The 21,593-nt window shown below is 36.6% G+C and overlaps 1 protein-coding gene and 1 non-coding gene across 2 annotated transcripts in view; one reads left to right on the top strand and one right to left on the bottom strand.

Annotated features, from left to right (window-relative positions):
* Positions 1-5,373: 5,373 nt before the first annotated feature.
* Positions 5,374-5,472, top strand: LOC118524746 (U6 spliceosomal RNA). Its single transcript, XR_004911815.1, has one exon. It is a non-coding gene; the product is annotated as a U6 spliceosomal RNA (small nuclear RNA).
* A 1,089-nt stretch (positions 5,473-6,561) lies between these two features.
* Positions 6,562-21,593, bottom strand: part of PPIL4 (peptidylprolyl isomerase like 4) — a 39,050-nt gene continuing 24,018 nt past the window's right edge. Inside the window, exons 11-13 of the mRNA XM_036075041.2 lie at positions 21,193-21,289; positions 16,844-16,991; positions 6,562-10,468 (exon numbers count right to left, since the gene is read on the bottom strand). Coding sequence (XP_035930934.1) covers positions 10,217-10,468; positions 16,844-16,991; positions 21,193-21,289 — 497 coding nt within the window. The 3' untranslated portion in view covers positions 6,562-10,216. The remainder of the gene's footprint in view (positions 10,469-16,843; positions 16,992-21,192; positions 21,290-21,593) is intronic.

Below are 21,593 nucleotides of genomic sequence, written 5' to 3'. Positions count from 1 at the left end.
GGCCCCACGTCAGGCTCAGTGGGGAGTCTGCTTGAGATTCTCTTTCTCCCTCTGCCCCTTTCCCCAGCACTCTCTTTCTAAATTAAAACAAAAACAAAAAAACCTAGTCTTTCACACCTAAAATACCGGCTTTTACAATCAAGGATAATTTTTCCTTGAAATGCTTGATTCTGAAATTTGTACTGCTTTTATTTTTCCCACTAAACCTACTGAGTTCAAGTTTTAGGTGTCAGTAGGTTATTTCTTCCTACTACTCCTATCATATTCAACCATTATTTTTCTCTTGTTCATTCTTTCAGACATTCCAGAATCTTCTAGAATGGATAACATTTATTTTTCTATATTCAGGGTGATAGTTTCTTATGTAATGACATTATAATGTTTTCTATTGATGGTTAAGAATTATGAACAATAGTTGGAGAGACAACTGCTCTTAGCAGTATGGTAGACGGGATGTTATGAATTGTGACACCCCCCATACCACCCTCCCCCCCATATAAGTCCCTGTAAAACACCCACACGCCAGATAAATTATAGCAGTCATACTTTAAATATGCTAATGAGATTGGAAGACAGTTAGGGATTTCCTCAAGACCCAAAAATATATTAACAAAATGGTAAGCGAACTACCAGCCTTCATGCAGAGCTTGGGGGGGTAAAGGCCTCAGGCCACAGGGATGAGAGATGCCAACAAAGACCAGGCTCTGGGCCCTGAGAATTGGGAACCTAAAGCCAGGGACTAGACGGGCTCACTACTGGAGAAAGTCTAGGCTAGAAAAGAACATCTGCAGGCATCTTCCTAGCTCTGCAATGATGGAGATAGAAATAGACCTTAAAACAGACTGTTTTCCCTGATATTTTGTTAACTCTCACTATGGTCTACACTATGCATGCACATGGAAACTGTAAGCCAAGAAATCAAAGTGGCTCCAGGTCATGTGATTTGCCTGAAAAGCAAATATAAATCCTCTTTGGAGAAAAGCATTCTCAATTTAGGTAACTTAGGAGTCCCAAATTATGTATTGCTGATTAAAAAAAAAAAAAATGAAAACACACAAGAAGCCACTATGTACAAGAGTTAACAGAAGAAAAAAAATCTAAAGATTTAAATTCTCAAGAAATTAAGATATTGGAATTGTCAAAAACACAATATAAAGTAACCATGAAAATAAAACAGAGTGGAAATAAGTGATCAAAGAAAAAAGGAAATAAAAAATAACCCTGGCAACTTGAAAAAGAATCAAACAGGACTTCTAAAAACGAATCACTGAAATTAAAAATTCAGTGAATGGAAAAAAAATCAGTGGATGGGTTAAATAGAAGATTTGGCTTATATGAAGAAATAATGGGTGCCCTGGAAAACAGACGTGAAGAAATTATTCAGAATGCACCATATGGAAATTATGAAAGTGAAGATACAAAGAACAGAAGAAGGAGACCTAACAAAACTGACTGGAGTTACAAAAGGAAAGAACAGAATGAACAGGGGAGAGGCAATATTTGAAGAGAAAATGGCAGTGAAGTTTCCAGAATAATGAAAAATCTGAAGCCATCAGACATAATATACAACAAGGCATAATAATCATGAGACAAATGATATACCAAGAAATCTAAATCTGTATCTAGACATATCATAGTGAAACTCTGGCACACAAGACAAAGAAAAACCCTTAAAATAGCAGCCAGAGACTTTTCAACAAATGGTGCTACAGCAAGTGGATTAACTCAGAATGGATCACAAACTTAAATGTAAAACTCTGAAACTTTTAGAAAAAAAAGTAAGAAGAAAACCTCAGGATCTAGGGCTAGACAAAGAGTTCTTACTCTTGACACCAAAAAGCACAGTGCATAAAAGGAAAAACTGATACACTAAACTTAAATAAAATTCAAATCTTTTGCCCTGCAAAGACCCTGTAAGAGGATGAAAAGACAAGCTGCACACTGGGTGAAAATATTTGCAAACATAGCCAACAAAGAAATAATATCTAGAATATGTAAAGAACTCTCAAGGGTGCCTGGGTGGCTCTGTCAGTTAATCGTCTGCCTTTAGCTCAGGTCATGATCCAGGGTCCTGGGATCAAGCCCCGCGTCGGGCTCCCTGCTCAGCAGTGAGTCCATTTCTCCCTCTCCCTCTGTCCCTCCGCCTGCTTGTGTTCACTCTCTCTCAAATAAATTTAAAAATCTTAAAAAAAAAAACAAAAAAAACTCTCAAAACTGAAAAGTAAAAAAGAAAAAAAAAAACAATTAGAAACAGGCAAAGGACATGAAGAGACATTTCACCAGGAGACAAAGATGGAAAAATGAGTACATGAAAAGATATCCAACATCATTAGCAATCAGGGCAACAGAATTAAAACCACAATAGATATAACTACACATCTCTCAGAATAGCTAAAATAAACATAACAAAAACGCCGAATACTGACAAGGATGTGGAGAACCTGGATCACTCGTGTATTGCTGGTGGGAATGTAAAATTTATGAACACTCTGGAAAACAGTTCAGTAGTTTCTTAAAAATCTAAAGGTGCAATTATCATGACAGAGCAACTGCACTCTTAGGCTTTTACCCAAGAGAAATAAAGATGTTTAAACAAAAATCAACAGCAGCTTTATTTATCGTAGTCCAAAACCATGAACAACCTAGATGTCCTTCAATGGGTGAATGGCTAAACTGTGGTACATCCATACTGTGGAATACCAACAATAACAATGGATGAAATACCAATATAGTCAACAACCTGGAAGAATCTTCAAAGAATTACACTGAGTGGTGGAAAAAAGCCAACCCCAAAAGGCTACATAATTTCACTTATATAAAATTCTTGAAATGACCAAATTATAGGAATGGAGAACAGGATAGTGGTTGTTAGAGGTAAAGGACGGAATAGGAGGTAAGGAAGTGGGTATGCCTATAAAAGGGCAACATGAGGGATCCTTGTGATGGTCATGTTCTGTATCTTTACTGTGTTAGTGTCAATATTCTGGAAAATGTTACCATTCAGAGAAACTGGATAAAGGGTACCATAAGATCTCTCTGCTTATTTCTTACAACTGCATGTGAACCTATAATGCTCTTCAAAACTAGAAGTTTAGGGGCGCCTGGGTGGCTCAGTTGGTTAAGCAACTGCGTTCAGCTCAGGTCATGATCCTGGAGTCCCAGGATCAAGTCCCGCATTGGGCTCCCTGCTCAGCGGGGAGTCTGCTTCTCCCTCTGACCCTCCCCACTCTTGTGCTCTCTCTCTCAAATAAATAAAATCTTTAAAAAAATTGTTCAAAATTAGAAGTTTAATGACAATAAAGTAGCCAGAAAGAAAAGACACAGTAACCTCCAAAAGAATGACATTTGGAATGGCAATAGATTTCTCCACAGCAATAGTAAGTCAAAAATTAGTATCTTAGAGCACTGAGAAAAAAATTACTGTCACCTTAGAACTGGGTATATAAAAAAATCAACTTTAAAGAACATGGGGGAATTAAAAACACTTTTGATAAACAAAAACAAAGGGCTTAGCCACCAACAGACTTGGCTAAAGGGACATCAAAGATATGCTTCAGAAAGCAGGAAAATTATCCTAGGTGGGAGGTCCGAGATGCAAGAAGACAAGTGAGTAAAGAAACTGATTTAACACATGGGCAAATCTAAACAATTACCAGTATAAAAACAATAATAACCATAGGGTCTAATCTGCAAGGTTAAAAATCACAAGCTAAGACTAAAATACTGGAGGGATTGTAATGCAAAAGTTGGAAGAGGGACAATTTAAACTTTAAGATTCCCAAGATCATAAAAAAAAAAAAAAAAAAAAAAGATTCCCAAGATCTTCAATTAGAGAGAAAGGTGAAGATACCTACATAACACTTGAAATGCAAATGGTAAAATTCAAAGGCAATTCCCCTAATTAAAAAAATATGGAGGGGGAGAGGTGTGTAGAATTTTCTTTTACTGTTTTAAATTAGAAAAATTAGGTGGGGAGGGGTGCCTAGTTGGCTCAGACAGTTGAGCATCCGACTTGATTTTGGCTCAGGTCGTGATGAGATCCAGCCTCGAGTTGGGCTCCATGCTCAGCTGGGAGTCTGCTTGAGATTCTCTCTCCCTCTCCTCCTGCCCCTCCCCCCACCCACATGCTCTAAATAAACAAATAAATAAAATCTAAAAAAAGAAAAAGGAAAGTGGGGGGCGGGGAACAGAACTGAAAAGGCACAAAATACGGTGGTAGGAATAAATCCAAATATATCAGTAAACAATTAAGATTAAACCCATCAATTAAAGTTAAAATTATGTTAAAAAATAATCCGGCTATATATTGTTTCAGAGGCACACTAAAACATAAGGTGTAAAATAAAAGTAAAAAAAGGATAGTAAAAAATCGACCAGATATATTAGAAACAATTTCATATCAATAAATTGAAAACTTCAATGAAAATAACAAATTCCCAGAAAAAATGTAGTAACAAAAATAACTAAACACTTGAAAGAAACAGAAAGGCTAGTAATTCTATAATCATTGAAATCTAATAGTAAAGAAATTTTCTCACAAAGGAAATACAAAGTTCAGACAATGTCATAGGCAAGCTCTACTCAATTTTCAAGGAATTGATAATTTACATCTTTTTCTTCTCTTTGAAGAGAATAGACAAAAAGAGAGAGAAAACACTAACTGATTCTATAACCTGGACATCAAAACCAGAAAAGAGTAACACAGAAAAAGGAAAATTATAGGCCAACTTCATCACTGTACTAGAAATCATAGCCAGCAAGCACTAAAAGACCACCACCACTATAAATAAGTATATACATATATTTTTTAAAGATTTTATTTATTTGAGAGAGTGAAAGAGAGAGAGCATGAGAGAGGGGAGGGTCAGAAGGAGAAGCAGACTCCCTGCTGAGCGGGGAGCCTGATGTGGGGCTCGATCCCGGGACTCCAGGATCATGACCTGAGCTAAAAGCATAACTCAGTGAGCCACCCAGGTGCCTCAAGTATATACATTTTTTTTAAAGATTTTATTTATTTATTTGACAGAGAGAGACACAGCAAGAGAGGAACACAAGCAGGGGGAGTGGGAAAGGGAGAAGCAGGCTTCCCGCCGAGCAGGGAGCCCAATGCGGGGCTCGATCCCAGGACCCTGGGATCATGACCTGAGCCGAAAGCAGACGCTTAGCTGACTGAGCCACCCAGGTGCCCCAGTATATACATATTTTTAAAAATAACTTTAAAAATGGGAAAGAGGAAAGAAAAAAAAAACCGTGTATTTGCAAATAACATTATCGTCCACATAAAAGACCCCAAAAAACCCTAGAGACCAATTCTAAATATAAGACTTTTGTAAAATGGCTGGATATTAAGGGCAGTGATCAAAAACAACTTGTGTACTCACTTCAGTAGCACATATACTGGAATTGGAACAGAGATTGGCATGGACCCTGCACAAGAATGGCATGAAAATTAGCAAAGCGTTCCATATTTTCATTTTTGCAATGTTTCTGTAAATCTCAAATTATCTCAAAATCAAAAGTTGAAAGAAATGTGTGACCTCATAGGTCAGGAAACAAAATCATATATTTAAAAGATACTATTTAGGGGCGCCTGGGTGGCTCAGGCGGGTGTCTGCCTTTGGCTCAGGTCATGATCTCAGGATCCTGGGATGGAGCCCGGTATCCAGCTTCCTGCTGCACGGGGAGGCTGCTTCTCCCTCTCCCTCTGCCTGCCGCTCCCCCTGCTTGTGCTTTCTCTCTCAAATAAATAAATAAAATCTTTTAAAAAAATACTATTTATAATAGAACAGAATAGAATAGAATCTTATTCATAAAAGTTACGGAAGCTAGGAGTAAATCTAATGAAAATTTCATAAGGAAAATCCTAAAAGGTTCAAGAACTGGAGGGCTATGCTATTTTTATGAATAGGAAGATCTAATATTATGTTGTTTTTTCCACGAAAGTTCCTATTGTTTGAATGCAAATGCAATTAAAATCCCAACAGAATTCTTTGGGAAACCAGGGAAGTTGATTCCAAAATTGCACAAAACAAAGGGCATAGGCATTACTAATAAAACAGGTGAGGGGACTTGCTTAAATGAAGACTTTCTATAGTCACAGAAATGTAGATGTTTGGTACTGGTAGTGGGATAAACAGTAAACCGATGGAACAGAGAGCCCATGAAACAAAATCCACTTATATATGGAAATGTATATGACAGAAGTGGAAGGGTAGATCAACAGGGAATAGATGAACCATTTACTAATGGGTTTTGGACAACTGGTTGTATCACAGTTTTTAAAAAAAGTAATTTTTTTGTTGTATCACACCATATACATACACACATACAATGTAGATTAAATATTTAAATGTAAAGAACCAGACTTTACTATTGTATCTTAAAAATCATGAGTATTGAATTTTATCAAGTATCTTTTCTAAATGTATAAAATAATCAGTTATTTTCCCTTTATTCTGTTAAGCATTTAATTACAATGATAGATCGACTCGTGCCGAACCATTCTTCCATTTCCAAATAATTTTTTTAATTAAAAAAAAAAACCAAAGCTTTACTTACAACTTTTAGAATATAGGAGAATGTCTTTATTAAGGATTTCTTAAACAAAATACAAAAAGCACAAAACACACAGAGAAAGGTTAATAAATCTGACATTCAACTTAAAAATTTCTGCCTAAAATATATAACCTAATTCTAATCAAACATTTAGACCTAACTTCCAGTTTACAGGAAACAGAAGAGCTAGAAGACACCATGAAGATACCATCAAATAATTCCCAGAATCTGAAACATTCTATGAAATATTCTGGCCTGAACTCTTCAAAAAGTCAATGTCATTAAAAAAAAAAGAGGTGGGATGGATGGGTAAGAAACTTCTAGATTAAGAAAATAAAAATGACAAGAACAACATGCAATGCACGAACCTTGAGTTTGGGTTTAAAAACAAATCAACACCTAAAAATGGTATTCTTGAGACAATCAGGGAAATTCAAATATAGACTATGTGTTATATATTATGGGATTATTGTTACTTTTCTAAGTAATCTCTACACCCAATGTGGGGCTGCAACTCATGACCCTGAGATCGAGTCACATGCTCTACCGACTGAGCCAGCCAGGCACCCTTATTGTTAATTTTCTCAAGTGTGATAATATTATTGTTAATTTTCTCAAGTGTGGTTATACAGGATACTTGCTTTTTAAGAAAGGCATGGTGAAATACTGAAAAGTGAAAGGTCATGATGTTTTCAATTTACTTACAAACTGTTCAACAACAAAGTGTTATTGACTGTTAAATCTGGATGGAAGGTATACGGATGTTCATTATTTTCGTGTTTCTATGTATTATGAAACTTTTCATATTACAAAGTTGAGGAGACATTCATAACTTGTGCTCTTCCAAGGGCATCAATAAAAAAGGTGAAAAAATAAGCCACAAACTGAGAGAAAATGTTTACATCTAATCGTAATAATGGATTAGTATCCACAGTCCTTAAGAAAAACTCCTTAAAGAATTCTGTAAGAAAGACAGTAACTTCACATAAAATGGGCAAAAAGACATGTAAAACGTCACAGAGAGCAACTAGGAATGAATATAATACATAAGAAAAGGGGCGCCTGGGTGGCTCAGTCGTTAAGCGTCTGCCTTCAGCTCAGGTCATGATCCCAGGGTCCTGGGATTGAGCCCCCATTGGGCTCCCTGCTCCGCGGGAAGCCTGCTTCTCCCTCTCCCACTCCCCCTGCTTGTGTTCCCTCTCTCGCTGTGTCTCTCTGTGTCAAATAAATAAATAAAATCTTTTAAAAAAAAATACATACCAAAAAATGCTCAACCTTGTTAGCATTTAGGAAATGCAAATTTAAAGAGCAAGATTTCCACTCAGGCCAAAAAGAAGTGACAGGACCAGGATTTACCTTCCCCGTTTTAACAACTAAAGACCTGCACAGAAGATCTGCTGCCAAGTTTTTCAGGCGCTGGACAGCAGCCAGCGCAAGCCAGTGACTCGAGAGAAGGAAAACCAACAAGAAAGCGACAACTGCCTGAGCTAACTGTGCGACTTCTACACTGTAGCACTATGACGGGTGTGACTCTGAAGAGCCTGGGAGTCTCTGGGGGGAGAGAGTTGGCAGAGCCAAGATGCAGTTTGTAGGGCAGAGTACTAGAAAGAGGAGGGAACTACAGAGGGAGAGTTCCACATCTACAGAGGGTTTGCCTGAGTCTTCAGCTGAATCCTAATCGGTGTATACACACGAGGAAACTACCCGAAGGTGGGAAAGAACTCCAGAAAAGAGCAGGCAGCACAACCTGGGAGCTCACAGAGGGCTCAGAATTGTTCTTGTTCCCAACAGCCAGAGAGGAGAAATCTCCTAAGAGACTAAGCAAAGGGGAGATTATTCAGAGGCTATTACCTCAGTAGTGGGCCAAATTAGCCCTAAAAGCTCTTCTGGTCCTACCTCATTATACTTAAAAGGCAAGCTATAAAAGGATCAGACTGTTTCCAAGTAACTTATGTTCCAGAAAAAGCTCAATATATTTAAAGGAACACAAGAACTCTAGTACACAGCAATGTAAAATCCAAAAATTACCAGTGAAAAGTAAATTACAACTCAATAATGGGTGGGGAAAAAATCAATCAATAGAAATAGACCAGAAATGATACCGATGACAGAATGATCAAGTACATTAGCACAGCTATTATTAACGTACTCCAGGTGTTTTAAAAAAAAAAAAAATGGAGGAAAGCATGAGCCTGTTAAGGAAAAGCATGGGGGATATAAAAAAGACCCAAATGGAACTTCTAAAATTAAAAAATTACGTCTGAGGTGAAAAATAAACTGGATGGGATTAACAGAAGATTAGATACTTCAGGAGAAAAGATTAATGAACTTGAGGACACAGCCATGGAAACTATTCAGTATGGAACAGGAGAAAAAGACTTCACCCAAATGGAGCATCAGTATAATGTGTGACAACATCAGATGGCCTAACATACAAGTCATTGGAGTCTTAGGAGAGGAGTGAGAGGAGGGGAGGGACAGAAAAAAACTGAATAAATAATACCCATAGTTTTTCCAAATTTGGTGAAAACCATAAACCTGTAGGTAAACAGCCCCAAGCAGAAGAAACGTGAAAAAAAACTACACCAAGCACATCATAATCAAATTGCACAACAGCAGTGATAAAGAGAAAACAGTAAAAGCAGCCAGAGAAAAAGAACAAGTTACATATAGAAGAACAAATATAAGAATAATAGTAGTCTTCTTGCTGGAAACCACAAGAAGGTACCACTAAGCATCCACTACATTGGCAAAATTTAAAAGTCTGAAACTAAGACGTGTTTGAGATGATGTAAAACAAAGGTAACTCACATAGAGCTGGTCGGGGTATAAACTGGTTCAGCCACTGCAGAATATAATTTGGCATTATCTTGTAAAGATGAAAATATTCATACCATGTGAGCAAGCAATATCACTCCTAGAAACAGAATGTTCATAGCAGCACTGTTTGCAATAGCAAAAACAAAAACAAACCAACAACTCCAAATGTCCATTAACAGAAGAATGGGTAAACTGCGGTCTATTCGTACAATACTATAAAGCAATAAAAATGAATGACTCTCTAAAAATACTAAGTTGAAAAAAGCAAGTCACAGAAGTAAACATACATTATGCCATTTATATAAAATTCAAAAACATACAAAATTTAACATTTCATTTCAGAATACATACATTGGTGTAAAACTATAACAAGCAAGAGAAGGACAAATACAAAATTCAGAATAATCATCACTTGAGGAGAAAGCATAAAGAAAGTTTCTAAAATGCAGGTGATATTCTATTTCTTAAGCTGGCTCATGGGCACACAAATATTTACTATTCTTTATACCTTATATATACATGTTTGTGAATTTTTGTAAGTATGAAATACTTCATTTAAAAAAAAGAAGAGTGGAAAATGTGAAAGACTTTAAAAATGAAGACTACTGTTTATGTATAACAATAAAATTAGTGTAAAAAAGTATACAAAGAAAATGTTCAGTTTTTTATTGTCTTTCTGTGCCCCATACAATCAGTATCAACTGAAAAGGGCCATAACCCTAGTGTGAAAAAAAAGCAACAAGCAGAGTCTTTAACGGCTTTGACACAAAATCTGAATAGCTGATGCTCTAAGTTAGACAACAGTGAATACATTAGCCACTCATGTCTGATTCCTCATTTTTCATCTGTACTTAGATTTTTCTTTATCTTTGGATTTCTTGGGACTCCTGCTTCGGTCTCTCTTTTTACTCCGTTCTCTTTCGTAGGGGTCGGTCTGATATTTGGATTTGTGACTATTACTGTAGTGGCCATCCCTTTCTCGAGATCGGCTACGACTTCGGTTTTGAGGTCGGTCTCTCTTTTCACTCTTCTGTTTCTCCCAACAGCTTTCTTCTTCTTCATAGTGACCAAACCCCATCTCCCTGTAGATATCCTGTCAAAGGAATGGAGAGAGAGTTACAAGTGAATCCGTAAAATAATCATTTTATAGGTACTGTCAATTAATAAAACTCAGAAAGTCTTCCATAGCAAGAAGCTGTAACAGCTCAAATTTGAACACCACCACTAATCCCAAGAATCTCATAAATTAGAAAGCAAAAATAATTCAGAAAAAGACTTAATCATTTTTCTTATCAATCTCATTGCTTTGTAACTACTACTTCAGCTGAACTGAAGGATCAGATCCAAAAACAAAGAACTGAAATCCACCCAACTGAAATTAGAACAACTGTTTAGAGAAAATCGCAATACCAAGAATTCTGGCTGTGGCTGGTCACCTTTCTACCCCTCCCTCCTCCACTCCCCAATTGATCTTCAATGGAATTACTCAAATTCCCATAAAAACCCTATAAAGAAGACATTTAAATAACATAGCCAGAAGAGGTTTTAGACAAATCGATAAAACAGATACTGCATACTTTAGTCTGAGTGATTATTTTTAAAGTGTTTATTTTATAACAACTCCTCTTCAAATCTTCAAATATATTTTCCTTGTTTATATTAGGCTGATATGTTTTTTATTAAAATCATTTATTGGGGCGCCTGGGTGGCTCAGTCAGTTAAGGATCCAACTCTTGGTTTTGACTCAAGTCATGATCTCATGGGTCATGAGACGGATACCCGTGTCAGGCTCTACACTCGGAGGGGAGTCTGCTTGAGATTCCCTCTGCCCCTCCCCCTGCATGTACATGCACTCTTTCTCTAATAAGGAAATCTTTAAAAAATAATAAATAAATAAATAAATAAATAAATAAATAAAAATCATTTATTTACATATTTCTTTAAAAATGAGTTAAGAAACAATGGGCCACCAGAGTAGATACATTAAATTCTTTTTTTGGGGGGGGGTGAGAGAGACAGAGACAGAGAGAGGAGGGGGGGTAGAGGGAAAGAATCTTAAGCAGGTGAGCCACCCAGTGACCTTAAATTCTATTCTTACTAATTTTTAAGTAACAATAGTAATTTTCCTATATGAAGAGGGCTACTTACAACAATTCTATTTCTGTTTGTGTTCTATCCCTAATTAAAATGACTATCTTGGGGGCACCTGGGTGGCTCAGTTAGTTGAGCATCTGACTCTTGATCTCAGCTCAGGTCTTGATCTCAGGGTCATGAGTTCAAGCCCTGCCTTGGACTCCACACTGGGCATGGAGCCTACTTAAAAAAATAAAGTAAAATAAAATGAGTATCTCAGCAAGTGGCCAAAATCTAAAGAGACCAGAGCCAATGCTCTTTCAAGAGACAGTTCATAAAATTCAACTCCCTTAAAAGAATTCTCTCAGAGGAAAGCAAAATCCTAAGGACTGAGTTCCCAAGGGTCCCAACTCTATCACCACAGACATTATTAAAATAGATGTAGGGGCGCCTGGGTGGCTCAGTTGGTTAAGCCACTGCCTTTGGGTCAGGTCATGATCCTGGAGTCCCAGGATCGAGTCCCATATTGGGCTCCCTGCTCGGCAAGGAGTCTGCTTCTCCCTCTGACCCTCCCCCCTCTCATGCTCTCTTCTCTCTCATTCTCTCTCTCAAATAAATAAATAAAATCTTTAAAAAAAAAAAAATTAAAAATAAATAAATAAATAAAATAGATGTAAATGTCAAGGTTTCAAATCTAGAGTGATGAATACCCATGGTTAAGGACTGGGTTTTAAGCAAAGGATTCATAATTATTCGATATATTGTCTAGATACTGTATATTACACCTGGCATGGAGATTGCAGCATGTGAAAACAGATCTAACATGATTGTTATAATCAGTGTTTGTGGAATACAACTTTATAAACTGTTTCATGATTTCCTGCACAATCCCTAAATAGTTATTCTCACTCTGTAAGAGTCCCAGAGGTAGAAAGTGAGTACTTGGTTTAACTCTTTAACTACTACTTTCTAGCAATATATGACAGCCCTAGATAAAAGAATTTTTTGTGCTTCCTATAACATATACAAAATGTAAATATCTATGTACTATTCTGTCTGTATACTTAATTCCTGTGTTGGTTGAGACAACAAACTTTTAAAATGGAAAGACTGCTAACTGATGTATAAGTATAAAATCTTTAGTAATTATACAAAGAGGCACTTAAGTGCTTTGAGTGTTTAAAATAAGAGAGAAGGAGATAAAAGATAATACAGTATTTAATTCTTTGAAAAACTTGATGAAGCTGAAAATCTGAAATGCACTGAAACCTTAAAACCTCTCCTACTTGGAGTATTTTTCAAAGCTATTCAAGCTTTAAAGTTGGGCAGCTCTAGGTTCAAATGGTCTTTGCCATTTAGGAGATGTGTCAAACAAGAAATAATCTTGAGGTTAGATTTACCAGGGAAGGTTTCATAGGGAAGTTAGGACTGGAGATTAACCCCAAAGAATGAGTGGGTTTGGCTGTGGATTGGCTGCAAGAAGGCTAATGCACGGAGTAGAAGTGAAAACTGAAAAGCAAGGAAGAATCAGCACCATGTTCATGAAGAGGAAAAGGTCAGATGGCTGGATGAAGCCATATTAGAACTGATCCTTTAAGTATGTGCTAGCACAGTGCTAAGTGCTTTTGGAGTACAATATTACCCTCATTCTAGAAAATAAGGAAAGTGAGACTCAAGACTTATCTGTACAGGGTGGAGATAATTTTTTAATTGATCAGTAACTTGACATATAAAATTGAAAAGGGGGTGGTACAGAATAATGAAAAAAACCCATACCTGACTGAATCAATATAATGTTAAAGTTCTAGCTCTCTCATTAAACTATAAAGGGCCACAGGCCCGTGGGGTCAGGATCTTTACATCTAAGGGGAAGGGAATGAATTAGATGAGCTGTAAGTCCTTTCCAGTACAGACTTTAAAAAAATTCTATCATTTTATACACTTAAGCCATAAGACAAAATGACTAAACTAGTATGTGGCTAAAAAGGAAAGAAAAAACACCATAAAATGGCCAATTTATTTATTTTTTAAGTGGACAATTTAAAGCAATCACCTTAACCTATCCAATGATTTCATGTAAAGCAGTCCAAAAAAATCTAAACTAAAAGCTATCCTTGCTCAGGTCTCTAGGAGTAAATCAAAGATTTAGTTAAATCTAAATCACTAAAATAACATTAACTGATCAAAATGACAGCAAAAATAGAGTCCCCAATTATAAGAATAATAAACACCTACGAAAGCCACAGAGGAGGATTGACAACCAGGATGCGTACTTCTCAGCCAGGCAACCCACAGCCGAAAACTCACTTCCTGGAACCCCAGTAAAACCCAAACCTCAACAACATAGTAACCATCTCTGGAATAAAGACATGAGGTGGAAAAATTAAACAGAGAAGTTTTCAAATTGAACAGTAAGGCTGTCACTCAATAAAAAACAAAGAACTTGAAGAAATAAGTTAAAATATTCTTAGGAAACTAGGCCCACCAAGCAAAATACCAACGAATAGGAAAATCTGAGCTATACCTGAGAATAACCTAGTACTGAAAATTCCCTTTAATGATTATATTTTTGAGACTGAAATCAAAAGGATAAAAATCAGAATAATAAAACAAAAAATTGGGCCCACTAAACTGTTAAATACAGACGCTATTTTATTGGAAAGAAAATTAGTATACTTGTATTATTAAATCAAAGTACAAAATCAAAAAACATTTGCTTTGAGGGGAGAAATAAGTTTGGAGATTATTAATTGGAACTTAACAATTTTGTAATTGCCAAATGATTTAAAATTATTTTAAAAAGTTCTAACCACATTCCCCCAAAAAACTACTTGATGGCTTTTACTCCATGCCAAAAAAGAAAAATATTTTCTATTGTAAAGTTTTAAAGTAATCAAACAGCAGGATAAAAAAGATGCACAAAAGGGGGAATCAGAGACTTAAAATGCAGCCAGATTTTGGATTTCTTGGACCTCTGATTATTGCAAATAGACCAACATACTGCACGTCAGGCCTAAACTCACTGAGGAGTCCATGTGCAAGTGCAGGACGGGAAGCCGCGGCTAAAAAAACATGGACGGTGGTCGGGGGTGACGCAGGGGGTGGAGATCAATGAGTTCCAGTGGAAAACATGCTAAATATTCATAGAAATGTGACACAGCCACCATTTCAAAAGACTGGGGTGGTCTCAGGCCAAACTAACACAGTACAGAAATTAAGAGGGAGCTGTGCCAGGCAGATGACCCTGGAATATCACACGAGGAGACCAATTTTATCCGACTAGCAATAGAAAACCGCCAGCAATATACTCCAGGTCAGAGCAGCAGCAGAGTGGCTAGGAGAACAAGTCCGGATTCACACTGTGGCTCTGCTACTGATCAGCGCTGTAAAACCAGGGCAAGTCACTTAAACTCTTCAGTTTTCACTTTCTCGGTTGTGAAACGGGGAAAATCGTATCCACCTCACACTTTACGCACACAGACGCCGCTAGCTGTCACTGATTCATGTGCGTCTTAGTTGGGAGAACCGAGGAACAGAGGAAAGGTGTGACTTAAACACTGCGGGCAGGGCATGAACGAGGGCACTCTTTAAACAGCAAAAAGGCTATGGAAAAAGACAGGTCCTCAAGATGACAGCGAGGAGTAGGAATACATGCTATCTAGAACAGAGGAAACTAAGAATATTATATATAAAATACATATCTGCTGAAATTTTTTAAAAATGAAGAACAACCCATGAAACACACTGAGGGGCTGCCGTGGGGGCAGAAGTGAAGGGTAGGGGGAAGAATCTAGGTTCTCCACATGTACCGCTTCGCAGATTTTACTTTGGAAGCATACAAGAAATTTTTAAAACTACAAAACACACAAAAAATTATTTAAAGCAATCTCTAAACATTGAAAAGAAACAAATTAATTAAAATATGAATCCAGTGAATGGCCTTACCACAGAAACTATTCTGATTTAAAACACAGTAATTTAAAAAAAGAATAATCATGACAAAACACAGTAATTTGACTGTAATAGTAAAATAACAGCCAGTGTTGACAATGTGTGCACACACACTTCTCTTCACTTAATCTTGACAACATACCTGTGAGATAAGTATAATCTCAATTTCACAGAGGAGGCAGCTGTGGCTCAGAAAGCGAAGTAACTTGTTGAGGCCACATCAATGGCTAGTGATGCAGAAACTTCCACCTAGCTTCTCTGAAGCCAATCCTGCACTTTGCCAACCATACTACATCTCTCCTTCTCTGGGTCTTTGCTTGACGTGCCATTCTCACCATCTTGAATTTTCACCCTCTCACCCCTGCCTACTAAAATCTCTTTACCCACCAGGCCCTGCTCCAAAGTCCTCCCATGGTAACACAAAAGCAAGGGGCTGTCATGTAATTTGCTTTTCATTTAACTGAGAGCCAAAACGCAGGCTAGAAATGACTTCTCACTAGAATCAATTTTCTTTGAGCAATCATTAGTATCACTGTCTTAGAAAATGTATTGTTGGGGCACCTGGGTGGCTCAGTCAGTTGAGGGTCGGACTTCGACTTCCGCTCAGGTCATGATCTCAGGGTCCTGGGATTAAGCCCCCTGTCAGGCTCTGAGCTCAGCAGGCAGTCTGCTTATCTCTCTGCCCCTCCCCTGCTAGTGATGGTTCTCTCTCTTTCTCTCTCTCTCATACACACACACACACACAAATAAATAAATCAATCTTAAAAAAAAAAAGAACATGTATTGTTTAAGAACACATTTGGGATGATCAAGTTAATTATGAGTGCTCTTTTTATTTCAGATACACAATATGGAAGGGCATAAATGTTTCACAGGTCTTAAAACTTCAAGAGCCGGGAGCCTGAGTGGCTCAGTCGGTTAAGTGACTGCCTTGGCTCAGGTCATGATCCCAGGACACTCAGCAGGGGAGTCTGCTTCTCCCCCTCCCCCTGCTCATGCTCTCTCTTTCAAATAAATAAATAAAAATCTTTAAAAAATATATAAATAATAAAAAATAAATTAAAAAAAAAACTTCAAGAGCTGTAAGTACTATCCATAACACTTGGTGGTAAGTTAAAATGACAAATGAGCACTTTTTCAGCACAACCACACTTGCACCTGATGGGAGTTAAGTAAGTGTCCACAGGTTCAGAAATCACTCGTTTCACAATATGGAACTGGATGATATACTAAGTCACTCTGAAAACAATCTTTTATCATTTGTGATATATATTCTCAAAAACTACAGTCCATCACCCCAGTGAAACATTCTATGTTCTAGAGTTAGGAACACGGCCACCCTGTTCAGAACTATACCCTTACCCCCTATATTATGTCACTCAGAAGTAATTTACAGAGGGATAAAATATTTCTCTCTACAGCTAAGGCTGGACATTACAAGTACCTGATTAGTATTTCTGATCGGCATGTAGTCCTCATCTTCTTTTTCTTCAGAGCAGTGACGAGTTTTCTTCTTGTGTTTTTTACTTGTGTGTGAGTGACTTGATTTTGATTCTTCGGCTTGCTCATCTAGTACAAGATCATATTTTGCACTGCAGCAGCTAGTTAAGGACAGATGTGAGAACTGACACTGATAATACATCAAAACATAAGAATCTGGTAACCAAAGGAGGCCATGAGGCTAAAGGTAATTTTTTAAAGCGAAAAGCACCTCACAGCATAGAGTCTTTTTCTGAAACATAACTACTTCATATTTTCTTTCAGGAAAAATGGAAAGAACCCTGACCTTAAATAAACAATTAACAACTGGCAAGTGAGTGGGCAAAAAACATGGAGGGCAAAAAAAGCTAAATCCACAAATGAAAATTTAAGTAGCCATAAAAAATAAGGAAACCTATTTGTCAGTAATGAAAAAAACTTAAACTTACAAAATGAGGTAAGTTTCACTGGAAAAAATTAAGATATGACAAACCCCAATGCCAGAGGAGCTACAGGAGATAGAAGATACATTCATGTGACACCTCTTTTGAAGTACTAATTAGTTCAATCCAATAGGAGGAAATTTAGCAATGCCTCGCAAGAGCCACCATATTTAAATTGAAGAATTTATAAAAGATTAAAATAAGTTAAACGAACAAAGGTATATATAACAATTATTTTTTGTAACAGAAACCGAGAGTAACAAAAGCCTAGTAATAAGGACATTCTTAAATATACTGTAGAACTTCAACAGGATATACAAAGAAAGTTATTAGCAATGATAAGTGAATGCTATGAAAAAAACCAGAAAAGTGTTTATGAAAAATTAAAAGTGGAAAAAGCTTGAAATAAAAATTGTTTATACCATATGGTAATCATAACTTTACAAATCATAAAAGATCAAGATTTGAAAGAAACAACGAGAAATGGTATCATTTGTCTAGATGGTAAATTGTGAGTGGATCTTTTTTTCTTAGTTGAAGTGTAGTTGACATACAATATTGTATTAGTTTCAGGTGTACAACACAGTGACTCAATATTTATAGACATGAGTGAATCTTGTCTTAATTTCACATAAATGTGGTATAAAAATTATGATAATGTGTTTTAATTCAGAGAGATGTATTTTCTCTAATATACTATTATGTCTTAGAATAAGAGAAAATACAAAACCGTTACACTCTGTTGAAAATAATCTCAAATTCTGAAATAGTGTTTGAGGAAGGCTGACAAGGGCCAGAATAGTGGTTTTCAAAAAAAAAGCTTAGGAGGAAGCCCACCACGCAGAGCTGTTTTAGAGGCACGTGCAACTAGAGGAATGGGGGACACACTTCCCTCAGGACTAGAGCGTCGGGTCTGTTTGCACGACACCGCAGCTCTATGCCTTCCTCGGGGACATCTCACTTCTACGTAACATTGAACAGGAAAATGCCGCATCCTCTTGGCTTTTCACAAGATGGCTAAAGATGGCCAGTCAGCCTGTACCATATCCTATTCCTACTCCATCATCTCTAACTTCTTTTCTCCTTTATACTATGTCACACTGTTTCCAGAGTAGCTTCTGGAGCCTCTCCTTTTGCAGGGACAAATTCAACAGCCCTTGCCCAGGATTTCACTCACTGTGTTGCTTTACACATGCAGCTCCCTCCGTCCAAAATCCATTTAGTGTGTCACAGCCAGCATTTTGTAATAATGTAGAATAGAAAACAGAATATATGGCACCTAATAAAAATACTATGGCATTTCTGTTTCAATTATGTGTGCGTGTAAATGGCTGTACTTGGATTGTGCTGGGCATAAACTGGATTTCTTAAATGATGGATCAAGTCAGAGAAAACAGCCTCCCATCATAGCTCTCCCCCCATATTCAAGGTGCAGCTTTAATGTCACTTCTCTTAGTGTTACCTGAGGGTCCTCCCTGACTCCTCACCTCTATAAGCCCCATATCCCACAAATGTACTTCTTTGCAACACTCTAGACATACTTATATTTGATTCCTGGTAATTATTTAATGTCTGTTCATCACCCCTCCAACAATAAAACGTAAGGTCTATGAGGGCAGGGGCTATGTTTCACTGCTAAGCTGGGTGTGTAACAGATGCCAAATAAGTACTTGTTGATTATTTACCATATCGACAAGACACTTGTCACATCTCTTCTCCCTCGCTTACCCACTATCTTCTACTCACTACTACAGGCAACACTTGCATGTGTCAAATCTTTCCAAAGTCCTTTGAATTAACCATAGATTTGTGATTTCTCTGACTTCCTTTCCCCAATTTATTCCCCAAGGTCTACCCCGGCCAAATTAAACTTGCCTTTCCTTTTGTTCTATTTTTAATCTTATTAGTAGTCTAATTTACAATAATTTCACTTTCTCTCAAGATCCATAAAAGTGTTATCTCCACCATGCCTTTTTAACTTAAAGCTTATCTAATTATATATTTACCCCATTAAACTTATCTGATTATTAGATTGTCCTCTGAATCTCCTTTCCCTGCCATATTAAAAAAGTCACATAATACGTAATATACAAGGTGGGGGAAAAAAAAATATATATATATATCTCTTACATATTACAAACACATGTTCTGTCACTCTATTATTGTACCTGAGATTATAAATGCCTTGCTAAAATGAAATCAGTTACCAAGAAAGACTATCTTACTGGGTCAGACTCAAGAATTTCCTTTTTCCTTGTTTAATATTCTGTTTGAGAATAATTAACAATGGTTTGCATCAGGTCATGTCTGTCTTCTCCATTAATTTCAAAAGACTGAAAGCAGACACTGTTCAATACTAGCCACATGTGGTTGTTTAAATTAATTAAAATTAAGCAAACTTTAAAATTCAGTTCCTCAGTCCATTTCACATGTTCAAAAACCACATGTGGTTAGTAGCCACACTGGATGGTGGAGGTAGTTTCCATCACTGTAGAAACTTCTATTGGATAGTAACTGGGCTACAGATTTATTCTCAAACATGCCTGGTTTCTTTTCTTAACTTTTAGTAATCTATCATCTTGAATTTAGAACATTTTAATACTACATATTCTTTCTTTTCAGCCTGAACTACTTACCTCTATGAGGGAAAAGATGAAAGACACCTCCTTGTACCTTACACTCTATGTCTATACTTCCTTTTATCTGCCCTACACACTTCCCTTCTGCCAGTTGCAGCTACTAGTGGTTAGCCTAAATTTAATTTCAAAGATTTGTCAAATAAATCTCAAGTGTATTCCATCCATACCTTTTATGATTTTAATATTTCAATCATATCCCCCCTTATGTTCCATCTTTTTAGACTATATCTTAGCTTACTGTTTGGTGTGCTTGCGTGTGAAAGCCTCCTCCTCATGTCAGTACATATCAGACTTTATCCTCCTCTTACACCTCGTACGCCTTACAATGCTTTATGCACTGTAGACAGTCAACACATTTTTTAAAATGAGTATGTAACAAGTCAACCTGATATTCATCTTTCCTTGATGAATACTTGGAAAAGAAATGTCTAAGACAGTGTGGGAAAAAGAATCCCTAAAACACCAACAGAAATTAGGAAACAAAGAACCATTTACCAGAAAGAATCACAAAAGAAATAACTTTTGCAATGTGAAGAGTGATAGATTTATAATGAGAATATCAATGAACAAATTAAAATGACATAATATAAATAGTATGTTTCACTGATTTTTACTTGTCTCAACTAAAACTTGGAAGAACCTAAATTAAAATGGTCAAGTCAATGGATTTCTTTTTAATCCTATAAAAGCTAACTCTTGCATACAAATAGGAGCCCAATAAATATTTGTTGCTAGACTGACAATGTACTAAGCAGAAAGCAGCAACCTAATCATGTAAGAGAACAACAGGATTTGGTTAATCTACATATTTACCATCCAAAGAAGTTAAATATTATGAGGAAGGTTAACACCAAGAATTTAGTGTAGCTACATGAAGAAAATTTCTGAGTATGAGGAATTTAAAACATTACAATTGTATACAAAATACGAATCTTACCTGAAGATTTCAGAGTAAGTGTTAACCTTAACCTAAGAGTAAGGAGGGAAAAGAATTAGGCTATAGACTTTTTTCAACCCTAACCTTATCCATACGTTAGAGAATATACCAAAAAAGAAAAGTTTATGTAAGATGTTGAAACAGGATTACAATAAACTAAATGATGTCTTCACAAACCACTGGATTCAGGAACCTTGTCTTTTACAGACTGTGACTTTTTATAACATATCACACAGTGTTCTACACAGAGTGGATGGTCTATACATATTGACTAATTGGTTCTTGTAAAGGATACTCCTGCTTGGGCTTTACTTTATCTTTCAAAACTAAATTAGACGGTTTATCCTGTTCCTTTTCATACTCCTTGAAATCACTCTTGGTGTATTTCCCACCTATTTATTAAAAAAAAAAAAAAAAAAAGACTTAGTAAAAAAAACTCACCTAATTTATTAAAGAACAAAAATTAATTTTAAGAGGTATAATACATCAGCTATTTTATAAGTGGCATATATATTGGCAGACAGAAAAAGCCTGAGAAGAAAACAAAAGAAGAGTAATTCATTCTCCGTTACTATTTCAAATGAAACCCGTTTTGCTAAGTAGCTATATGCTGCCACCTAACGATATATGTATTACAACATCAAACTTTCAAATCCTAAATGACACAGTGAATACATTTCACTGGGAAATAATGCA

This window comes from Halichoerus grypus, chromosome 9 (genome assembly GCF_964656455.1).
Source record: "Halichoerus grypus chromosome 9, mHalGry1.hap1.1, whole genome shotgun sequence".
In the NCBI taxonomy this organism is placed as follows: Eukaryota; Metazoa; Chordata; class Mammalia; order Carnivora; family Phocidae; genus Halichoerus; species Halichoerus grypus.
This window is presented reverse-complemented; position numbering and strand designations above follow the sequence as displayed.